This window comes from Cyrtonyx montezumae, unplaced genomic scaffold (genome assembly GCF_038088225.1).
Source record: "Cyrtonyx montezumae isolate F1298 unplaced genomic scaffold, pur_monq_1.0 scaffold_4, whole genome shotgun sequence".
In the NCBI taxonomy this organism is placed as follows: Eukaryota; Metazoa; Chordata; class Aves; order Galliformes; family Odontophoridae; genus Cyrtonyx; species Cyrtonyx montezumae.
In genome coordinates this window covers 29,234,053-29,253,996 of record NW_027072045.1, presented here as the reverse complement: position 1 = coordinate 29,253,996, position 19,944 = coordinate 29,234,053, and the positions used below count along the sequence as shown (strand labels likewise).

The 19,944-nt window shown below is 34.2% G+C and overlaps 1 protein-coding gene across 10 annotated transcripts in view; it reads left to right on the top strand.

Moving 5' to 3' along the window:
• KCNMA1 (potassium calcium-activated channel subfamily M alpha 1) overlaps positions 1 to 19,944 on the top strand; it is a 422,031-nt gene that overhangs the window by 294,655 nt on the left and 107,432 nt on the right. For all 10 annotated transcript variants that reach the window (XM_065746496.1, XM_065746495.1, XM_065746491.1 and 7 more), the window contains exons 10-15: positions 1,878 to 1,988; positions 3,894 to 3,999; positions 5,466 to 5,548; positions 8,505 to 8,574; positions 10,730 to 10,885; positions 19,028 to 19,137. In XM_065746496.1, coding sequence (XP_065602568.1) covers positions 1,878 to 1,988; positions 3,894 to 3,999; positions 5,466 to 5,548; positions 8,505 to 8,574; positions 10,730 to 10,885; positions 19,028 to 19,137 — 636 coding nt within the window. The remainder of the gene's footprint in view (positions 1 to 1,877; positions 1,989 to 3,893; positions 4,000 to 5,465; positions 5,549 to 8,504; positions 8,575 to 10,729; positions 10,886 to 19,027; positions 19,138 to 19,944) is intronic.

The following is a 19,944-nucleotide window of genomic DNA, read 5'->3' as shown; positions in this document are numbered from 1 at the left end:
ATCCAGTATCCTTGGTGCATGGAAAAACTGGGTGGTGTTTGGAAGGGGAATGATTATTGGCACAAACAGAGGAAGTTATAAATCTTTAGATAATACACAGGACAGATTGGAACAATATAAGCTCTCCAAGTTTTCAAAGATAATGTACCAAATAACTCTCTGGGCAAGTAGGAAATCTGTTTTCAATTTCTTCTATTTCTAAGCAAAAATATAACTCATGGTAAAAGGAATTTTTGTTTTGTTTTGTTTTTCTGTGGCAATTTGCAACCAAAAATTAATTTATCTTATCAGAAAATGTTATTTGAAAACCAGAAGAATTTTCTTTAGCAATCACTGCTTAGAATATTTTTTTTTCTGCTATACAGCAATGACAAGAGTTGATATAAAAATAGCCCAAAATGAGAGTGCTAATTTGTGCCTGTGGTAAAAATACCTTCTGATACTTTCAGAAGAATCAGTACAGGCTGTTATGTGCAAGCGTATTTGACAGAAGAAAAAATTTTTACTAAATCAGATTGTATGAAACAATACTGAATGAGAATCATAACAAGAGTGAATTATTGTACCAAATATTTCAGCTTTTAGTGGGAGATATTTTGAGTAGATGACCCAGAGGTCTTTTCCAAATCCATTTAACCTGTATTCTTAGAAAACCTATGCTGTGTCAGGAATATAACTGAGTATTTTCTGTCTATTATTTATTATTTTCTTGATACTGGATAGGCTTACATACAGAAAAGGTGCTGAATAGCACAGGAGAGCTAGAATGTCTTAATGTATCAATCTCATTCTGTTCAGCATTTAAGTCTAGTAAAGTACTAAGATTTTCAGAACCTGAACTTGAGAATTTCTGATCTATTGAACAAACATTCATCCATTTGGTAGGGAAGGAATCTTATGTAGCATTCTCTGACTTAACTGTGTGCTCAATAATGCTTGCACAAACAGTGCCAGAAGCTCAGGTGATTGACCCCTTAGGAAACCTGAGGAAGGCTGCTTGGAATGTGAATGCAGGTAGGGTTTTATGCAGCATAGGGGCTGCTGTAAATTTGCCAATCTGCAAATATCCCAGATGAAATTTCTGAAGCACCCCTTGCACTAAAAAGGGATGAAGTAAAATATTTTTGTTTTGTTTTCTGTTACTGTGCTTACTAACTTATAATACAGGAAAGCTGTTAGAGATTGTTTACAGTCTGAGAACTCAGTGCGTTTTGTACTTACTAGATGAAAAACTTAGGTTAAAATTGAGCATAATTTTTGGTGAAGCTGAAGTAGACAATCCAGGTAGCTAGCTTAGCAATAAGAGATCACAGTTGTAAGTCATTTGTTAAAATCTTATGTCATCGTATATTCCTTGTCTATTGAAAGGAATGAAACAATTTCTTTTGATACTGTTTGTAAAGCTACTTATGAGGCATGGTGTTGTCACTAAGAAATCTGAAATGAGGGTGACTTTATCTTAGTTCAGAAATTGTAACTGGATCACTTTCTGTCTTCTGTATATGATGGGATGATTGGAAGTATAGGCATATCAAAATCAAAAGATGTATAAAACGGAGAAATATGACTTTGAAAGGGGCTAATTAAAACAGTTTATAAACATCAATATAAACAATGCATCTTGTTTTCAAATGTGCAGTATACTTGATCAAATGTTTTGTTTATTGTGGTCTTTGCAGGTGAGTGTGTGTATGTATTTTGAATTCCAAATCCTCTTTTTAAACTCATATTTTACTTTTTTAGCTTCATGGAATAGGTATAATAGATGCATCATGAAGATTAATGCTCTTTCTTGGCCAACAAATTACTATTTTCTTCTTTACTTGCCCACTTGTTTTTCTTTGTTTGTGAGATTAACTCTCGTTTTTCTGTAACAGGCACATAGTTGTCTGTGGTCACATAACACTTGAAAGTGTGTCCAACTTCCTGAAGGACTTCCTGCACAAGGATAGGGATGACGTCAACGTAGAAATCGTCTTTCTGCATAAGTGAGTAGTCTTTCAAAATAAGTTTTCTCACATGAAAATGTATTGAATTAAGGTATGTACCTTTGGAGACAATGCAGGATTTTCCAGTGTCTAAACTATTAAAATAATGTATGTAATTTCTTTTTTGTCCAAAGTTATTTTGAAACAAGTTGTTTTCTGCAATTATTTTATAATCCGTTGCTAAGCATAGTAGTATGGGTACTTCAAGAAAATGGATTTCAGGGCCAGTCATATAAGTTGTGATGTGGATATCTAAACACATACCTGAAATGGGAATGGAATTACAAAATTTGAAAAAAAAAAAAAAAAAAGTTTTGAATAAACACTTTTAAAGTGGCAAATATTTCCAGTTGAAACAAGCACAATTTGTAAAAAGAGTAAAAGTAATGAAAATCGGTGTATGATGTGAAATTACGGTGTCTGAAAACACCTGTTCACATTTCATTTCATTTGGAAAAATATTTTGTATTGTAAAATATTTACAGAACAAAAATGCAGATGCAAAATATGGTTTTAATATGAAAGTGATGCAAAACTTTATAGTGAAGGTAGAAAGTAAATTTTTGTCACTGTAATAGTTGGTTCCACTCTTTTACCCAAATATGCCAAAACAGAGACTTTCAATGTTTTATTTTATTTTTTTTTTATGTGGGATTTGGAAGGGTTTATGAAGGTGGATGCTGATGGTTCCAGGCTCTGTTGAGAAGTGAAGCGTCCCTATGGAGGACCTGTTAGAAATAGCAATGTGGTTGAAAGAGAGACAGTATAAGCAGTCTTCTGAGCTGGAATAGCACCTGCTATTGTGCTTCAAGCTATGAATCAATGATATTTTTGCATTTAGCAACAAGTTCTGCACTTTTCTTCCTTTCAAAGAAAGTGAATGAAAAGTTGATAACTTCTAAAGTTTCAACATGTGGAGCAGGAAAACGAATAATCAGCTCTTGCACTTTTTTTAATATCCATTCCTTTAAAATCAGGCTAGACTTGATATAATCAAGGAACACCATTGTTTGTTTTCTGATTTCCCCTTTCTTAAGTAACAGTGGGAACTGACTGAGAAAGAACAGTGAAGATTCAGATTTCCAGAGTGAGAATGCATGGTAACAGGAAATGGGAAACTGCAAATGCATGTGAAGAAAGTTCAGCACCTGGTTACTTGTTTGTGCCTGTTTGGTTATTTTTTTAATCATTATAATTATTTTTATTTTTATTTAGTTTTTTTCTTTGTTTATTTCTGTTATGTTTTTATTTTTCCTATGTCTTCAGGGACAAATATTAGCATGTATCTGTTTTATTTGCTTACTAAGTTTGCATTTTGCATCAGAAAATTCTGTTTACATAGCTATTGAATCTCTTTGTTCCATTTGCTCATGTTTCTGGCAAAATGAAATGAGATTAGGTCACAGCAGAATTAAGTTCATTTTAATTCCAGCTCATACAGGTGACAGGGTTCCCTATGGGATTCCTTTCCTGGCTTGTAGTTATTTCACATTGAACTCTTTTATTTGTTGCAGTCAGCTGTTTAGGTAGTGGTTGGCATGTGCAGGGGACATTTGCCTTAATAGACAAGTTCTTAGGAAAATTCTTTCTCTGTAGAGAGGATGATACAGATGTTTGCACCACTGCTTCTTTCATCTCTTTGAGAAACTGACATGAGCATGCAGAACAGCACAATTAAACAGACCAGCTGTGCTCTAGATAGAAGTAGGGAAGTCTACTAGTGTAGTATTTAAGTACTGTATATTGTTTCCTATAATACAGGAAAAACATCAGCAGAAATCTCAAAATGCAAAATTTATAAATAAAACATAAACAAGTCAGTTTATAAATAAATGAAGGAAATGAAACAGATATCAAAAAAATTGGCTTTTCATTTGTTTTTCTGTTTTCTTCTTCTCAATGCAGTATCTCCCCTAACCTTGAGCTGGAAGCTCTTTTTAAACGACACTTCACTCAGGTGGAATTTTATCAGGGTTCAGTTCTTAATCCCCATGACCTGGCAAGAGTAAAGGTAATATCTTTTTTGTCCTGTTCCCCTGTTAACTCACTTTAAGTACTCATTGCATTGTATGAATTAAATACAAATAATTTAATAGCAGTAATGTTCTTCAGGTAAACTCAAAGCATAGTTTATCCATTTTTATTGGCTTATGTAATAAATTTTAGTATTTGTCCTTCTAAATCTTATTTTCCTTGTATCTTTAGATTTTCAAAGGTACTGTGCCTCTATGACTTAAGATACATTATATACTATTCCACTGTACTCTATGAATTTTTCATTGGATTTTAGTCGTCTATTTAACATGAATGTTTGATATAGTAGATCATTTTCTTACTGTAATTGCTTAAAATACTATTGTCTTTTATTCATCAGAACAATTAGAAAATGACTTTTCACCTGTCAAATCATTTTCATTGTCTAGAATCCTGGTAAAACACAACTTAAGGTATTTGTTAGTTGAAATGAGATATTCTTATTTTCTTTGTAGTAAATTATTTTATACTCTTAAAGTATGAAGGTTAAAGGAAAAAAAGACAAGCTGTTAGGCACAGCATTACCCCTTGCATGTTCTTTTCTTTTTCTCTTCCTCTTTATTTATTTATTTATTCGTAAATGGTATGTAAATCACCTATTTTGGCCAAGTAGATTTCATGTAATATTAGGACTTTCTAGGGTATTAATCATGTGTTCTATATGTTTTGGCTTCAGAAATTGCTTAATACTTTATAGTCCATCACAATTTGCATCTGAATTCAGCAGTATAGAATGTTCTCATTCCGACCGTAAAGTCATATATTGGTATTTTGTATTTTCTATTCTACCTTTCTTTCTGTTAGTATTTTCTTGTATGCACTGAAAAATACTCTTTTTTTATAAGCTTTATATATAGGTTATATTATATTATATTTACAATATATTTTTATAATTATAATTTATATATATTTATATTATGTTATATTAAGGTCTAAGGTTTGTGTGAACATAGAGGTCCTCTGAACAGATTCTCCCCTTCTTGTGCTTTCTGAATATTGGTGCTCTATATCATAAATTCAACCATGTCCTCCTTTCTCTAACAAGAAAGTACTTAAGTTGTCAAACAAAACTGCTGCACTTGAGTGAGTAGTGTACTGATATAACAAACTTTTTATGGATTTAGAGTTTTAAATTTCAGTAACTACTTACAAAATAAATATCCATTAAAACCTTCTTGTTTTAAGCTTATATGAAGTAGTAGTAGTCAGTAATTAAACTACCGAGCTGAGCAAGCTTCACAAAATTGCTGTGTGTACATATGAATTGTTGCCATCAACTATAAAATCTTGCAACACTTCATCTTTTATGGTGCTGTAAAGTGATATTCATGCTTATGATAGGAGTGTTGTATTTCCTAATATTTTATGAGGAATGAGAAGATGGAAAAAGAGGTTGCTATTTATATGGGTTTTGTGTTTGTTGGTTTTTTTTTGGTGTCTCAGATAGAGTCAGCAGATGCGTGCCTAATTCTTGCCAATAAATACTGCGCTGACCCGGATGCTGAGGATGCCTCCAATATCATGAGGTAAACTCACTGTTTTTTAATAGGTTTTATGTTCTTAACTATAATTAGCCAACTTCTCTTGTATAGATAGGCCATAGCTACATGCAGATTTATTGCTGATCTGTTACAATTGAAGAGAATCATAGGGTTTTCTTTAGAAGGCAGATTACAAGATTACCTCAGAATTTCAGAAATGAGAATGCTCTTAAGTTGCTGTTCTAATTTAGCTGCTTTAGAGGCAGCATATGAAAAGAGAAAATGCCAAGAGAACAAACTGGACCAAAAGTGAAATTTTAAATCAGGGTATTTGTTTGGAACTTTGTGTACTGGCAATTTTTTTTTACACATTTAGAGTATCTTTTCATATACAGATATATTGATTGCTCTTCTTCCAACATAGTTCCAGTGTAATTGTATGAACTACTAACAATTTCTGTATTCCTCTCTGTTAAGTCAATGAAGTTTGATTTTTTCTTTTTCAGAAACTGCCTTTAAATCTGTATTTTCATGGCGTAGGAGATGCTTTCTAAAAATTCATCCTTTCAAAAGGGACATGAGAGCTCTAGGTAGCACCTTTTCTGTTTCTTTGTTACAATTGCTTGCAGACCACTTTACAGTACTAGTTCTCAAAGGGCATCCAAAGTAGAATCAGCTGCATTTATTTGATTTGTGATTACTCTTCCTGCAGTAATTTATTAATGTTCTCCAAGTCCACTGCTTGGCTCTATTTCTTGGATCTTCATTGATCACTGTGCTAGTTAATTAAGAATGCTGTTTTTCTAGCTGTTATGGAGATGATGACAAGGCCACATGGTCATGTGGTCATTTCATAGGTCATTCATATTTGCACAAAAGACAAACAGAAAGGAGGGGAAAGGGCATGCATTAAGGCTGCTGCGACAACAGGTTACAAAAATACGTGCTCTGCAAGGGCTGGTGCTGATCATGGGACAGAAGGACCTACAAGTCACCTCCTAACTCATTGCTCCTCAATAACTCTGCTGCTAAAAGTAATTATGCAGCTTGGAGAAAGTGATGCACACGCTTCATGATCGAAGCTATACAATGGTCTCCTAGCTCTACGCTCATTTTTGATTCTTAAGACCAACAATATTTATGTTAATTGACAAGGTACTTTCAATAGTAGTGACCACCAAAGCTTGTACTGCTTTCCTTCTATGAAGGAAAATGAAAGGATCAGTTAGTGCATGGGCAGCTAGAGGTATAGTAAAGCTAAGCCATTCCTTTTATTTTTTTTTCCACACAATCATGGTTTTAATGAGACCAGTTTTCCTGTTTGTTTTTTTTTTTAATAAAATGTCAAGGATTTGTTAAAAAATCTCTAATATAAAATTGATCAGTGCAGTAAAACAGTTTTATTGGCCTGTGAGATATTTGCATTCCATGAGTTAAAGAAGAAAGGAGAATAAAAAATAAAATGATAATGTTACTCCACCTTTGGCAAAGTTTACTATGCACAAGAGATTTGGGTGTACTCGGAAGGAGCAGGTCTTGTAAAATCATAGAATCATTAAGATTAGAAAAGAACTTTAAGATCACGTAGTCCAACCATCAACACATCACCACAGTGCTGCTAAACCATGTCCCTGAGTGATACATCTACATCTGTGTTTCTTGAACATTTCCAGGGGTGGTGACTCCACCACTTCCCTGGACAGCCTGTTCCAATGCCTAATTTCATTTTTCCTACGTGCTCTTCTGTTTCAATGCAAAAAACACTTTTAGTGTTGATTGCATAAGTATACTAAAAAACTTCTAATCGCAGTTCAGCTCATCCTTATTACCTTTAATTAATTAATTAATTATCACATTTTCTGATATTTATTTTATTCCAATAAAATTGAATGTTTTGTTAAATAATCAGTAAGAAATGAAATAACAGTAGGTGGAGTGTTTCCCTCTGAAAAGAAACTATAAATTGAAATTATCCATATATTTTTCTAAATCCATATAATGTTCTACTTTTGGTATGCTTGAAAGCTCAAGCCAAACCAGAATTTTACAAGATATTTCCTACAGAGCACCACTGTAAACACTTGTGGTATTAAGAATCTTATGAGTCTACTGTTTCCATAGAATTAAGATTGTTTTTCCTTTTGATTGTTTTATTTTTTACTTAAATTTGTTCTTATAGAACTGACTTGTTTGCTTCTCTCATTGATTTTATTTCATGTTTTATTTTACTTCTCATTTTTAGTTGAATATTTCTCTCTTCATATCACGTTATCTATCCACTCAGTTCTACAGAATTATTCTTTACATTGATTTTTAATATGTACACAACAGGATATTTGTTAGCCTATTTATATAATGAAGAATTGAGTCAAGTTGCAAATTATGGGAGTATTTGTAGTTTTATTCATTTTGAGTTCAGGTACCAGTTTCAATATGAGCTTTGAAAAATCCCAGAAAAAAATGAAGATGAATTTGTACTTGAATTTATATTAAATACATTTATTATTCAAGCTGTTTAAATATGATAAATGTCTAGCACCTAAAAAAAAAAAAAAAAGGGAGAGAAGAGAAAATCATTTCAGACATTTATCATTGGAAAACTTAAACAATTATATTGATTCACAGAAACAATTACTGAAGACGACAATAATTACAAGTATATTATTCGTTTAACATAATGAGTAGGTATCTTGAACAGAGCTGCTAAAACAGAAGTATTTTTTTCTTTCAAATTCCATAAGAGAACCATTCGAAACAGTAATTCCTGAAATTCATTGTTCTCTGTTATTACTTGGTGACTATTAACTGAGTTTGACTAGATGTATAGACCGCATAGGTTTGATTTCAATCCCTATGCTTTACAGACAAATAAGTAACAGTACAGTTTTAACTGTGGGACGTGACAACGGAGTGAAGTAGAGGTACTGGGATGCGTGATCCACATATCCTACCAGCTAAAATGCTATTTTAATTGTTGTTTTCTTTTTCTTTTACTTTTTAGAGTTATTTCAATAAAGAATTATCATCCGAAGATAAGAATTATCACTCAGATGTTGCAGTATCACAATAAGGTGATGTGATAACTATTAGTCTCTCTTTCCGCAGTTTTGCTACATTGCATTCATGAACAATTTCTAGTGTCAGTAATAATAAGCATTTTTATTTCCAAACATAAGCACGCTAATAAACTTTGTCATGTAGCCCTGTAACAAGTTAATTCAGAGTTATTTATATATGTAAGGGACCTTATCAAAATCTCTGCCATTTATCAACCACCTAGGATATAATTCTTAAAGCTTCAGTGTTTGTAGTTGCTATTGATTGCAGATGAGCTTTTAACCACTCAGCATCCATAAATTTTGCCAAGCTTATTTCACTGTAGCATGAGTGTCCAACCTTTTGGCTTGTCTGAGCTGCAAGAGGAATTGTCTAGAGCAACAACTACAAAAGCTTCTCTGAAATAAATGCTTCCTATTTATTTCCATGGAAACTACAATCAGTACAGTACAAAGAGCACAATAACACTGTTTAATAGAACAAGTTCTTAACTTCAAGCCACTCTTTTTCAACACAGTCACCACCATTAGCTACGCATTTTCATCAGCAATGAACAAGAGTCTGCATGCTGTGCTCAGAAAAGTCTTCACTAGTGGGAGTGACCCACTATCACCACTCCCATAATGCACTACCCACTGCCTCACATCCACTTTTTGGTCTCTAGAAATGTTCAGTAACCATTGATGAATGTCTACATGGAGGAATTCAGTGATACACTTTTACTTCGTATGCACTTAGATGTCAGACTGCCTCTCTGCTGCCATTTGTTGCACAGCAAGAAAAGATAACAGGATTTTATCAGGAAGGTTCAGTCACCACTGCCATACCACCAACATCCTTCTCTGACATTGTGGGCCAACATAATAAAACAGGAGGCATTAATTTCGGAGCAGCCCTCACAAAATATATAATGTGTTTAATGTATGTAACAAAACTTATTTTAATTTTTAATGGTTTTTAATTAAAACAGAAAAAAAGAGAGCAACAAACATGTAAAACTAGTGGGGTCTGTGATCTTGCTTTTGTGAAACTGATCCAACAGTCTGGTTTGATGGTAGTGGCTGCAGTTCTTAGTGAGCTTGCAAGGTGTTCATCAGAGATTTCTGATGAAATTTTACTTTCTGAACTTCATCCTTCACAACAATTGGTCACAAATGTATGTTCTGTCATAAAGCAAAGACACGAATAATGTGTGACTGTGATGGGATGATGTAAGAGAGAGCTTATAAAACTCTGATAAAGATATGTGATCCCATTTTTTATTGCAACTTCGTGTTTGAAAATTTGCAAGTAATATATTTATGTCAACTGAAAATTGAGTCACAAACAGATTAAGAAATAGATATTTTTGGTTTTGTTTTTGCAATCTTCAAACCTATTCTCAAATACCTATATCAAAACACAAAGTGTGGCTGCACATTTTTCTCTGCTCACAAGACTGTGTTTAGCCGCTGTATAAAAATCTGTTAACTTATTTGCCATAACTTGAGTTAACTTGCACTGCACCCCGTGACCTATTTTCAGCCCAGATGGGGTTAACAGCACAATGATTTTTGGTTGATGCTGCATGAGGCTTGCATGCCTGGGATAGAACTGCCACCATGATGGTGTGAGGCAGGGGATGGGCCACAGTGAAAGCTATGCCTTTTGGCCTGTGGGCTGTAGATTGGGCATGCCTGTACTCAAGCTACCCACTATTAGTTGGTGGCTTCTAGGCAAGTCAAGTGAAGTCAGTTCTTAGTGGATAGCTACAAAAAACACATAGAATTATTGTCTTATTGACCATTTATTGTGATTTTGTATTTCTAAAATGGCAGTGTGGACCTGTAATTGACAAATAGAAAATAAACAATGCTAAGGTGGAAGTTAAGGCTCACTCAGATATAAGTATGGGCCTGACAGAGTTTCATAGGTATATATATGGGATATGACATGAGAAATCTGAAATTACTTCTGTAATAAATATATGCATAAAAGATTGGTTACACTTTCTCATATCAAGTTAAATCTTAAAATATTTGGAATTAATTTTCCTGCTCAGAAGATGTCTAGCCAGTAACAAATAAAATCATTCACTACTGTCTATTTCAATACTGTATTCTATTTGCATAAATATTTCTTCTTCACCTTAGGGGTTTATATTTACTTGTTTGTTTGTTTGTTTTGTAGGCTCATCTGTTAAATATTCCAAGCTGGAACTGGAAAGAAGGGGATGATGCAATCTGTCTTGCTGAGCTCAAGCTGGGTTTCATAGCTCAGAGTTGCCTGGCACCTGGCCTTTCAACAATGTTAGCCAACCTCTTTTCCATGAGGTCATTCATTAAGGTAATGTCTTGTATACATTGCTCAAATGTAAAATGGATAGGAACATATTAATAGTTTTGTAAGACAGACAAATAAAATTAAAACAGTTTACCTACAAATGATTTCTTCTACAAATTGGGGATCATCCAGGTTCTGTCAAAGTCATGTTCTTATTTTTATTTGACAAGTGTTTGGATGTTTAAGATTTTTCAAAGCATCATCCATTTCTTGGAGGATATTTCTGGTCTTTTTTGTTGTTGTAAAACAACTGTGAGGAAAGCCCCTGCTTCCAAAACAGAGATATGATTTATGTATGTCCTGATTTGTATATGTGTCCTTAAAAAAAGACTGATCATTTTAGTCTTTTACATCAAGTGGCTAGTAAATCTCTGACTGTGAGAATAAATAAAAAACGTATGTTAGAACTGAAGCCTAAAATTCATTCAACATCATTTGCATTTGCTTCTCCTCAGCCAATTCACTTTTCAGTCTCAAACGGCAAAATTTTCACCCTGTTATTCCTAGACTTCAGAAGCAGTCATACTAGTTCACTGGACCAAGGCTCTGTTTGCAGCCATCAGTGTTGCTTTCCTCATGCTTTCTTCCCCAGTCTTGGACACTGGATTTCAAACATCAGAGATGCACAATTTCCTATCTCTTGAGTGTTCATAGTAGGACAGGCAAGTCTGGAGTTACAAGGTAGGGCATAGTTCACTTTAAGTTTATTGTGTAAGTTAGCAAAAAAGATCCCCACAAGAAACCATGCCATGAAAAACACACAAAGAAGCAACCAAAAAACCCACAAAGCCTAATATTATCAGGTGAGGAGCCAGGAATGATCCAGTAGAGAATCACATACTTAGGGCACAGAGAATTTTCTCAATAATTCTGAAATTTTTATTAAGATATCCTTTGGAATCCTTCCTAAAAACAGAGACCACAGGCTCCTATGTGTCAAAAATATTGCAGACTACTAAATATAGTTGAAAAAAAAAAGCTCGTTTTTTGTACAAAAAGAAATCCTGTATCTTTGCTTTTATGTCTGTAGTTAAGTTTGTTGCATCTCTACTCATGTTCAGGTAACAAAAGCTGTTTTATTTCAGTAAAGCCACATTTAGGAACTATCAAAAATTTATATGGTCACTTTGATATGAATCCTTTCTAATTATGTCCTGGAAGAAAATTCTACTTTTTGTGAAATTCTTTTTTCTCACAGGCCATTTTGGTCTCCCTTCCTCTTAGTTGATATGGTGATGCAACGCTCTCAAGGGTCTTAAGAATTTTTAACAGTTGCACTAATGTATTCAAATTATTCAGGTAGTTTTCTGTGAACTTCTGCTTCATGTCAGTAGGGCAGAAACTCCTGCTCATCTTCTTTCTTTCAGAACCAGAAGTGATTAATTTTCTCATGAAATCCAATTTACATGTAACTTCAGAATTGCAGTCTTAATTTCAACCTTAAAATTACTTGCATTAAACATGCAGCAGGAAAACAAAGAGATGTTCTCTAAAAGTGTCTGACTTTCGACCTGTCCAAGGAACAAACACGTCTGTGTTTGTATTTAAAGTAATTAAACAAGTTAAAATATACAAATGTACAGGTGACATCTTTCCAGAGAATCTCTGTCATTCTGACCATTTATATCAGTATTTTATCCATCTTCAACCTATTATTATTTTAAAAGATAGTTTTTTAATAATTTTAGTATATTGAGAAATTGGTCTATCTCACTGGTAAACAGCTTGAAGCTGAAAGCTCAGCTTTTCAAAGGACTTGAAACCATCCTAATCCTCTCAATTGGGATTCAAGTGGGCTTATTCTTCATTTTATTGATTCTGAATATTTCTATATCTGTAGAACAAATAGGAAAATAGCAAAAAGTTTGATATAGAAGAAGAAATCAATATCAGTTTTGCTGATGTGCTCTTGTTTCCATCAGTATATGGAGTTTGTGTAAGGTACAGATATACTTTAAATAGGTTGCTTTATATGACACAGAAAAAATCCTGGGTAGACATTTCTAGTATGGGTTAAAAATATGTCTACTACTTAACTAAGAATGAATTGTCCAAGCAACTAAAATGTATACCATTTCTAAAAAAAATTGACTGTTAGTATCTAAAGGAGCATAAATGTTGGACAACTGAGAGCGTATGTCCAAATCAGTTGGTGATAGCAGAAAGTTAATTACTTCACTTAACTGAAAGGATGTTCTTTGTGCAAGCTATCTCACTCTCAGAACTATTTGAAAGAGATAGCTATTACTAAGTGTTGATTGTGAATCAGGATTGTATTGTAGAAGAGCAGCTACACTGATTGGAATTATTAAATAGGGCTCCTTTGAAAATAAAGATGTGCGTTCCCTGGGAGGACTTCTGTTCCTTTGTATTTGGAGCACTGAATTTAAGTACTGTCAGATCCTCACAAATTTCTTGGGCAAACAGTTCAGTGTAACACAGGCTAGGAGATTGTTAGGAAAATATACTGAAACTTCTCTATTAAAAAAAAATGAAAAAAAGAAAAAGCTTTGAAAAAAAGAAAGAACTGTGTTTGTTCCTCCTTCTTTATAATGTGATTGGAAAGTCATTTAATGTGCCATAAGTGTTTGGGCAGTCAAGCACAAATGAACATGATTGATGGTGACATTGTACATGTTTAACTCATTATATGTTACTTTACAGCAAAATGATTTGTGTATACCATCCGCCCAGTATTAAACCTAAAGTAAACTAAAAAAACCCTCAAAATAGTATGTTTGTCTAATATTTTCCTTTTGGTTTTAAGGATGTAACCTTGCACAGAATCTTTTTTTTTTGTCACCAACCTGAATAAAAAGATCAGCTCAAAATGAATGTGTGATATAATCTTAACAAAGAGATTCTGTAAACACTTAAAGGAAGAAAGATTGTGCAGCAAATCATGTTGAGGGAAAAAATGCAAATGAACTGTGCACCTTTAAACTGTATTTGAGTAATGTATTCTTTTCATAGCAGAAAGAACTGTCATTGTATGAAAAAAGAAGTCGTGACTCTTTATTACCTGTATATTTTCAACAAAAATGTTGAAATAGTTTACCATAGTGCAATTTTTGTATTGTTTAGAATGAAATGTGTGTCTGAAATGAAGTGTAAGTAAATAGAATAAAAGACAGAGGTGGTCAGATTTTACCCCTGTAATGTATTTGTGGAATGCAACATGAGTTACTATTGCTGCAGAAATTTTTAAAATTTGGAATGTGGTGCTTGAGTCGTAATGCAAGGTTCATAAAATGAAAGAGTTCTGTGTTTGCAGTCTTGGTAAGACAGTAGGCATCATTTGAGATCTGAAAAATGATCTAGAGCAGTTTCAGTTTTCCTTTAAGCAGTTTAGAGAGCAGGAATGTTCTGTGGGTTCTTTTATCAACTGTACTCACACCCATACACGTGTGTAATTCTCCCACTACATTCCTTTCTAGTCTAGTCTGAGGGATGGACATAATATAGCTGCACATATTTACAGCAGTCAAGTGCACACATGCACTGATGGAATATGTTAACTGGCATTCTATTTAATTTTTGGCCACCTAGGCAGCAATAGGCTGTTCTGAAGTATGCAACTAGCGTTTGCTCAGTGAATTTCTTCTACTGGAAGTGAGCTTGAAGATAGAGGTTGGAGAAAAGAGCAACTTATCTACTTATTGTGAGGCTCCTCAGGGGACTGCATAATAAACAGAGTACTTGGTAATTAACATTTTTCTTCCTTTGCCAACTACTCCTTTTACAGGCTTTAGGCCAAATACTAATGTAGCCTGTTTTCAAAAATATTTACACTTTAAAAGACCTGCCTGAATAGAATCTTTTTAATCATTTAATATAGCAATTAAAAACTGCTGTGGTTGAAAACTGTGTGCTGATTACAAATTACAAACAGTGAGGTGGGTTAAGAACTGGCTGACTGGCAGAGCTCAGAGCGTTGTGATCAGTGATGCAGAGTCCAGTTGGAGGCCTGTACTTAGCAGTGTTCCTCAGGGGTTGGTGCTGGGTCCAGTCCTGTTCAATGTCTTCATCAGTGACCTTAATGAGGGAATAGAGTCCACCCTCAGCAAGTTTGCTGATGATAAAAAGCTGGGAGGAACGGCTGACATGCCAGAAGGCTGTGCTGCCATTCAGTGAGGCCTGGACAGGCTGGAGAGTTGGGCAGAAAGGAACCAGATTAGGTTTAACAAGAGCAGGTGCAGAATCTTCCACCTATGTAGGAATAACTGCATGCACTGGTGGAGGTTAGGGGATGAACTGCTGGAGAGGAGCTCTGCAGAGTGGGAGTTTTGTGTCCTGGTGGATGACAGGCTGGCCATGAGCCAGCTGTGTGCCCTGGTGGCCAAGAAGGCCAATGGGATCCTGGGGTTCATTAAAAAGAATACGGCCAGCAGGTCAAGGGAGGTGATCCTCCCCCTCTAATCTGCTCTGGTGAGGCCTCACCCTGGAATACTGTGTCCAGTTCTGGGCTCCCTGGTACAAAAAGACAGGAATCTTCTCAAAAGAGTCCAATGAAGGGCTACAAAGATAATAAAGGGTGTGGAACACCTCCCATATGAGGAAAGGCTGAGTGACCTGGGTCTGCTCAGCCTTGAAAAAAGAAGACTCGGAGAGGATCTGATCTATGTCTATGAGTACCTAAGGAGAAGGAGGCAAAGGGTCGAGGCTGGCCTCTTCATAGCAGTGTGTGGTGATAAGACGAGGAGAAATGGTCACAAACTGATGCAGCAGAAGTTGCACATAAATATGTATAGGAACTTCTTCACAGTGAGGGTGACGGAGCAGTGGCACAGGCTGCCCAGAGAGGTTGTGGAGTCTCTGGATATGTTTAAGACCTGCCTGGACACCTAGCTGTGCAACCTGGTCTAGGGAGCATGCTTTGGCAGGGGGGTTGGACTGGATGACCTCTTGATGTCCCTTCCAACCCCTACAGTTCTGTGATAATGTCAGCCCTTTGGGAAAAAGTAATTCATTCATCCTGGACTGAAGTCTACCACATAGTGTGTTTTTTTTAGTCAGCTGTTCAAAGAGGTCAACATCAATCTGCCTTTTACGTTGTGATTGGATAGATATACTGCTCTGGTTTCTAAATTTGAAAGTTATTTTTAAAAACTGTAACTTCTATACTTTTGAATCTAAACCTATATAAGCCAGGTTTCAGAGGAGATACCCAAGATATCTAAAGAATTATATCTCATAGTATTCATGAACACTGTCTTTGACCTGCTTATAATACTCTACATTAGAATGAGCAATGAAAAAGCATGTGTATCTCTCATTTGAAACTAAAACCATTCTTAATTAGTGTATATGATATTCTATAAAACATAGTCTTTACATAGCAATTTTGGAAAATGTTCATGCAGACAGAAAGAACTGTGGGAATATTTGGCTGAGATTGTAGAAGTTTTATACTACTGAAGAACAGATGTTAGTTTTGAGTTAGGGAGACAGTGGAATTGAATGAAGGGGTAGTTGATAATTCACAATATTTAAGGAAATTAGTTTAAAAGACTAAATATTTGCTAAGAAAGTAGGAACTGCTTTTAGCCTTTAAAATATCTGTCAGATTTTAATATCCATGTCTGATGGTACAGTATAACGGTAAAACCAAGCACTCTAACAAGAAATTGGCTTGGACTGAACGCATTAGGGGTAAAGATGGGGAAATGTTTAAATTCAACTACCAGTCGAGAATAATCAGTTTTTATTTCCCCTTTCTTTTCATGTATGTAGCTGGAAAAACAAACAAACAAACAAATACCACAAGCGATGCTATGGAGAAGAGAATGATAAAATTAAGCTTCAGGAGACCCTTAAACATTCTGAGTCTAGTGGGTGGTGGTCCTCTATGTACATATAACACATTCCCTGTGTTATATGTACATAGAGGAAAGCATATCATTATTTTAACTTTAGTTTTGAAATCCTAACTTTAATTTTGAAATCCCACCAAAATATTTTTCTGCCATTTTGATAAAAAGAATAGAGTGAAGAAAATTACATTCAATTTGCTAAATTCCAGAGATTTGAGTTATAAGCACATGGGGAATACAAGCATGACTTGCAAATGACCAAAGCAGATATATTTAATAACTATATTAACAAGAAACAGTAGAGATCTGTATTTGATTAAATAAAAAATATTTTTTTCTCACTGGTCTGAAAGGATAAGTGAAATTAATAGCTATAAGTACTGTTTATTGCCTTTGGTGGAAAAAAAAATGTGTATTGCCTAGTGAAAAAAAAGCTGTATGCCAATAAATGGGCATTGTTAAAACTTACTTGTTCCTGACTTCTTTTTATTGTCCTCCCATATTATTTTATGTGCTAAAGGCTGAAAATTTAGAGTTTGGTTAATTTAGACTTTGAAAAAGCATACTTTTTCATTCAAAGATTTTGTGTTTTATTCTGAACCAAAGTAAAAAATATCTTCTTTTTCTATCTCTCTCAAAATGTAGGACTAGCGGTCAGAGACAGATAAAATAGAAACATATTTTCTTCATTATTATTATTATATAGCATCCTATATATCAGTAATTCTTAAAATTAATTTGTTACTGTTTCACAGTATCCTAAAAGAGAGTATCGCCAACATTCCAACAACTACATGAAAGTGAATGTGATGCTAACCATTACCTGTGAATCTTGATTATTGCTTTGTAAATTAGTTCTGTTATTTTAAAGTCCTTTCTTTGATTCTTGGCTGAGAATGAACTTGTAACTGTTATTTCTGACCTGCAGCTTCTTCCTCCAAATTGAAACAGGTGGCTTAAAGAAAAGAAGGCTAGGGAAGAAACAAGAAATGAGAAACTGAGTGGAAAACAGTCTTACTCTTATTTTCTTTATGCTATCTTTATGCTTTTTTTCTCCTTGCACATTTTTTTCCAACCCCAGGTGGTGTCAATGTAAGAGAAAGCCATGAAATAGAGCATAACTAACAAACATATTGCTATGATTACTCTGTTTTTTACCCAATCTGCATTTTATCTGTTTTCTGTATATAAAGAGCTGCTGATCAGCAACATTTGCAAGTTTCAAATAAATAAATGAGTTATAAAAAATGTGATATGGCTTCTCTGTGTGTGGTGGAGAATACAACAATGCAATACTTTTTAGCATCCCACATGGTCTCCGAATGGTGAAACAATTTATATGGAAGAAATTTCTCTTGATTATTTGCAGCACACATGTCAGGGAGGAAGTGATTTGAATCCTCTTTATATTGCATTTTGTTCTTGCAGTTGTTTATTTATTTCTCAAGAAATGAAGTAACTTCTAACCTGACAACCTATTATCAGGAGAAAATATTTAAAAGAAATAAATTTATTGTGTTTGATATTTCACTCACTTAAAAAAATTGCTATCCTTCTTATTTTAAACACTCCTCTGGAAAAGAGTAATTTTTTTTTAAATGACTTAGGAGGAGAAAAAGACTGGTGAATCCAAAATTTAAACTGTGTCTGTAGGACCAAACATACATAAAATACTACACAAGTCATGTAAAATCATCTGTTGCAGTATATTTTTAATACTGAAAAAAAAACCAAGTGATATTATGCCACACCAAATTCTCATGAAAGTTATATCTGAATTTTGATAAGCAAATGTGTTGGGCCTGTCTGACTCATTTTCCTTCCATAATATGAGATCTCTGAATTTAGCAGTAAAGCTTATCTTCGGTTACTGTTCTAAAACACTCATGACTGTTGAAACCATTTCAATATACCTACTTCTCATAGTTTCCTTTTTGCTAGAGATGCAGAAAACAAATTTTCAGAATTTATATGATGTTTTTCCTGTGCTAACCGATTTCTGAACAAGGTGAAAGCAATTGAATCATTCTTAGACAGAGTAACAATATAATGCAACCATTTCACTAGAGAATTTTAAAAAACAAAAAAAAGATAAACGTTTTTCCTCAAGCATTCCACTGCCTTATTTCATGTCATGCTAAATTTTCCTGCCAATAATTGAGTGTTCCATTTTTACATGGGATGTTTGATTGACTATCTTCTTTCTCTCGGTAATATTGACATAAAAAAGTTGGTCATAATTTTAACTGAAGTTTTTAACATATTTTTAACTGAAGTCAAATCTCTACATCTATTTTTTTTTTTTGCTTGTTTTGTTTTTGTTTTATTTTAGATTGAGGAGGATACATGGCAGAAATACTATCTGGAAGGAGTTGCAAATGAAATGTATACAGAATATCTGTCTAGTGCCTTTGTGGGTTTGTCTTTCCCTGCAGTTTGTGAGTAAGTAGAAATACATATTATTATTAGGCATAATTATTTAGATTCTTTCAAGCGAAATCAAAGATTTCTGCAGGAAACCTTCTCACTTCGCTGCAATACTAATGTTGCTACATCAGATGAAATCAAATAAAATAAACTTCAAAGCAATTGCAGCACGGAAGTATTCCAAACATTACAGTGACGGTTTTCTGTTGAGATTTGGAGTTAAATGATTGTAAATGAAACCATAAATGTTTTCGATGTTGAACAAATTAATCAGCAATCCATTTAAATTATTTACATGTAAGAGCTGTCCTATTGTTTCTTCTAATGAATCCCATCCTTTGTGTAGTGTTTGTCAGTGTTGCTGCCTTGGCTTATGTCCCATTCCAAGAAAACCATTCATTAAGTGAAACAGATTTAGTCCAGTCATATAAGCAGCGTGGCATCCAGAGCTTTGTAGCACTGGTTGCAATCAAGCATGTAGTATGAAACTGTGGTATAAGCCATGCTACAGCTTAATATGAAACCATGGTATAATCCATGCTACAGCTTTAATGTTTGAGAATGATAATACCTAAATTTGTCCTACATTTTTCTATGAAAGACACCTTTGTATGCTTAAGGTTGTTTCAATACATACCATAGCCACAGTATAGGATAGTTTAGCGTAGTCATATTTTTCTGTTCTATATGATTAAAAGGTAAAATAATAGAGATATTAACTCTGCATTTGTGTGACACATTGTTGCCATGTTTATAGGTATGGACTATACTTCCATGTGGTCTTTTTGTAGTTTATTTTCATAGCAGCACTAGTCACAGAAG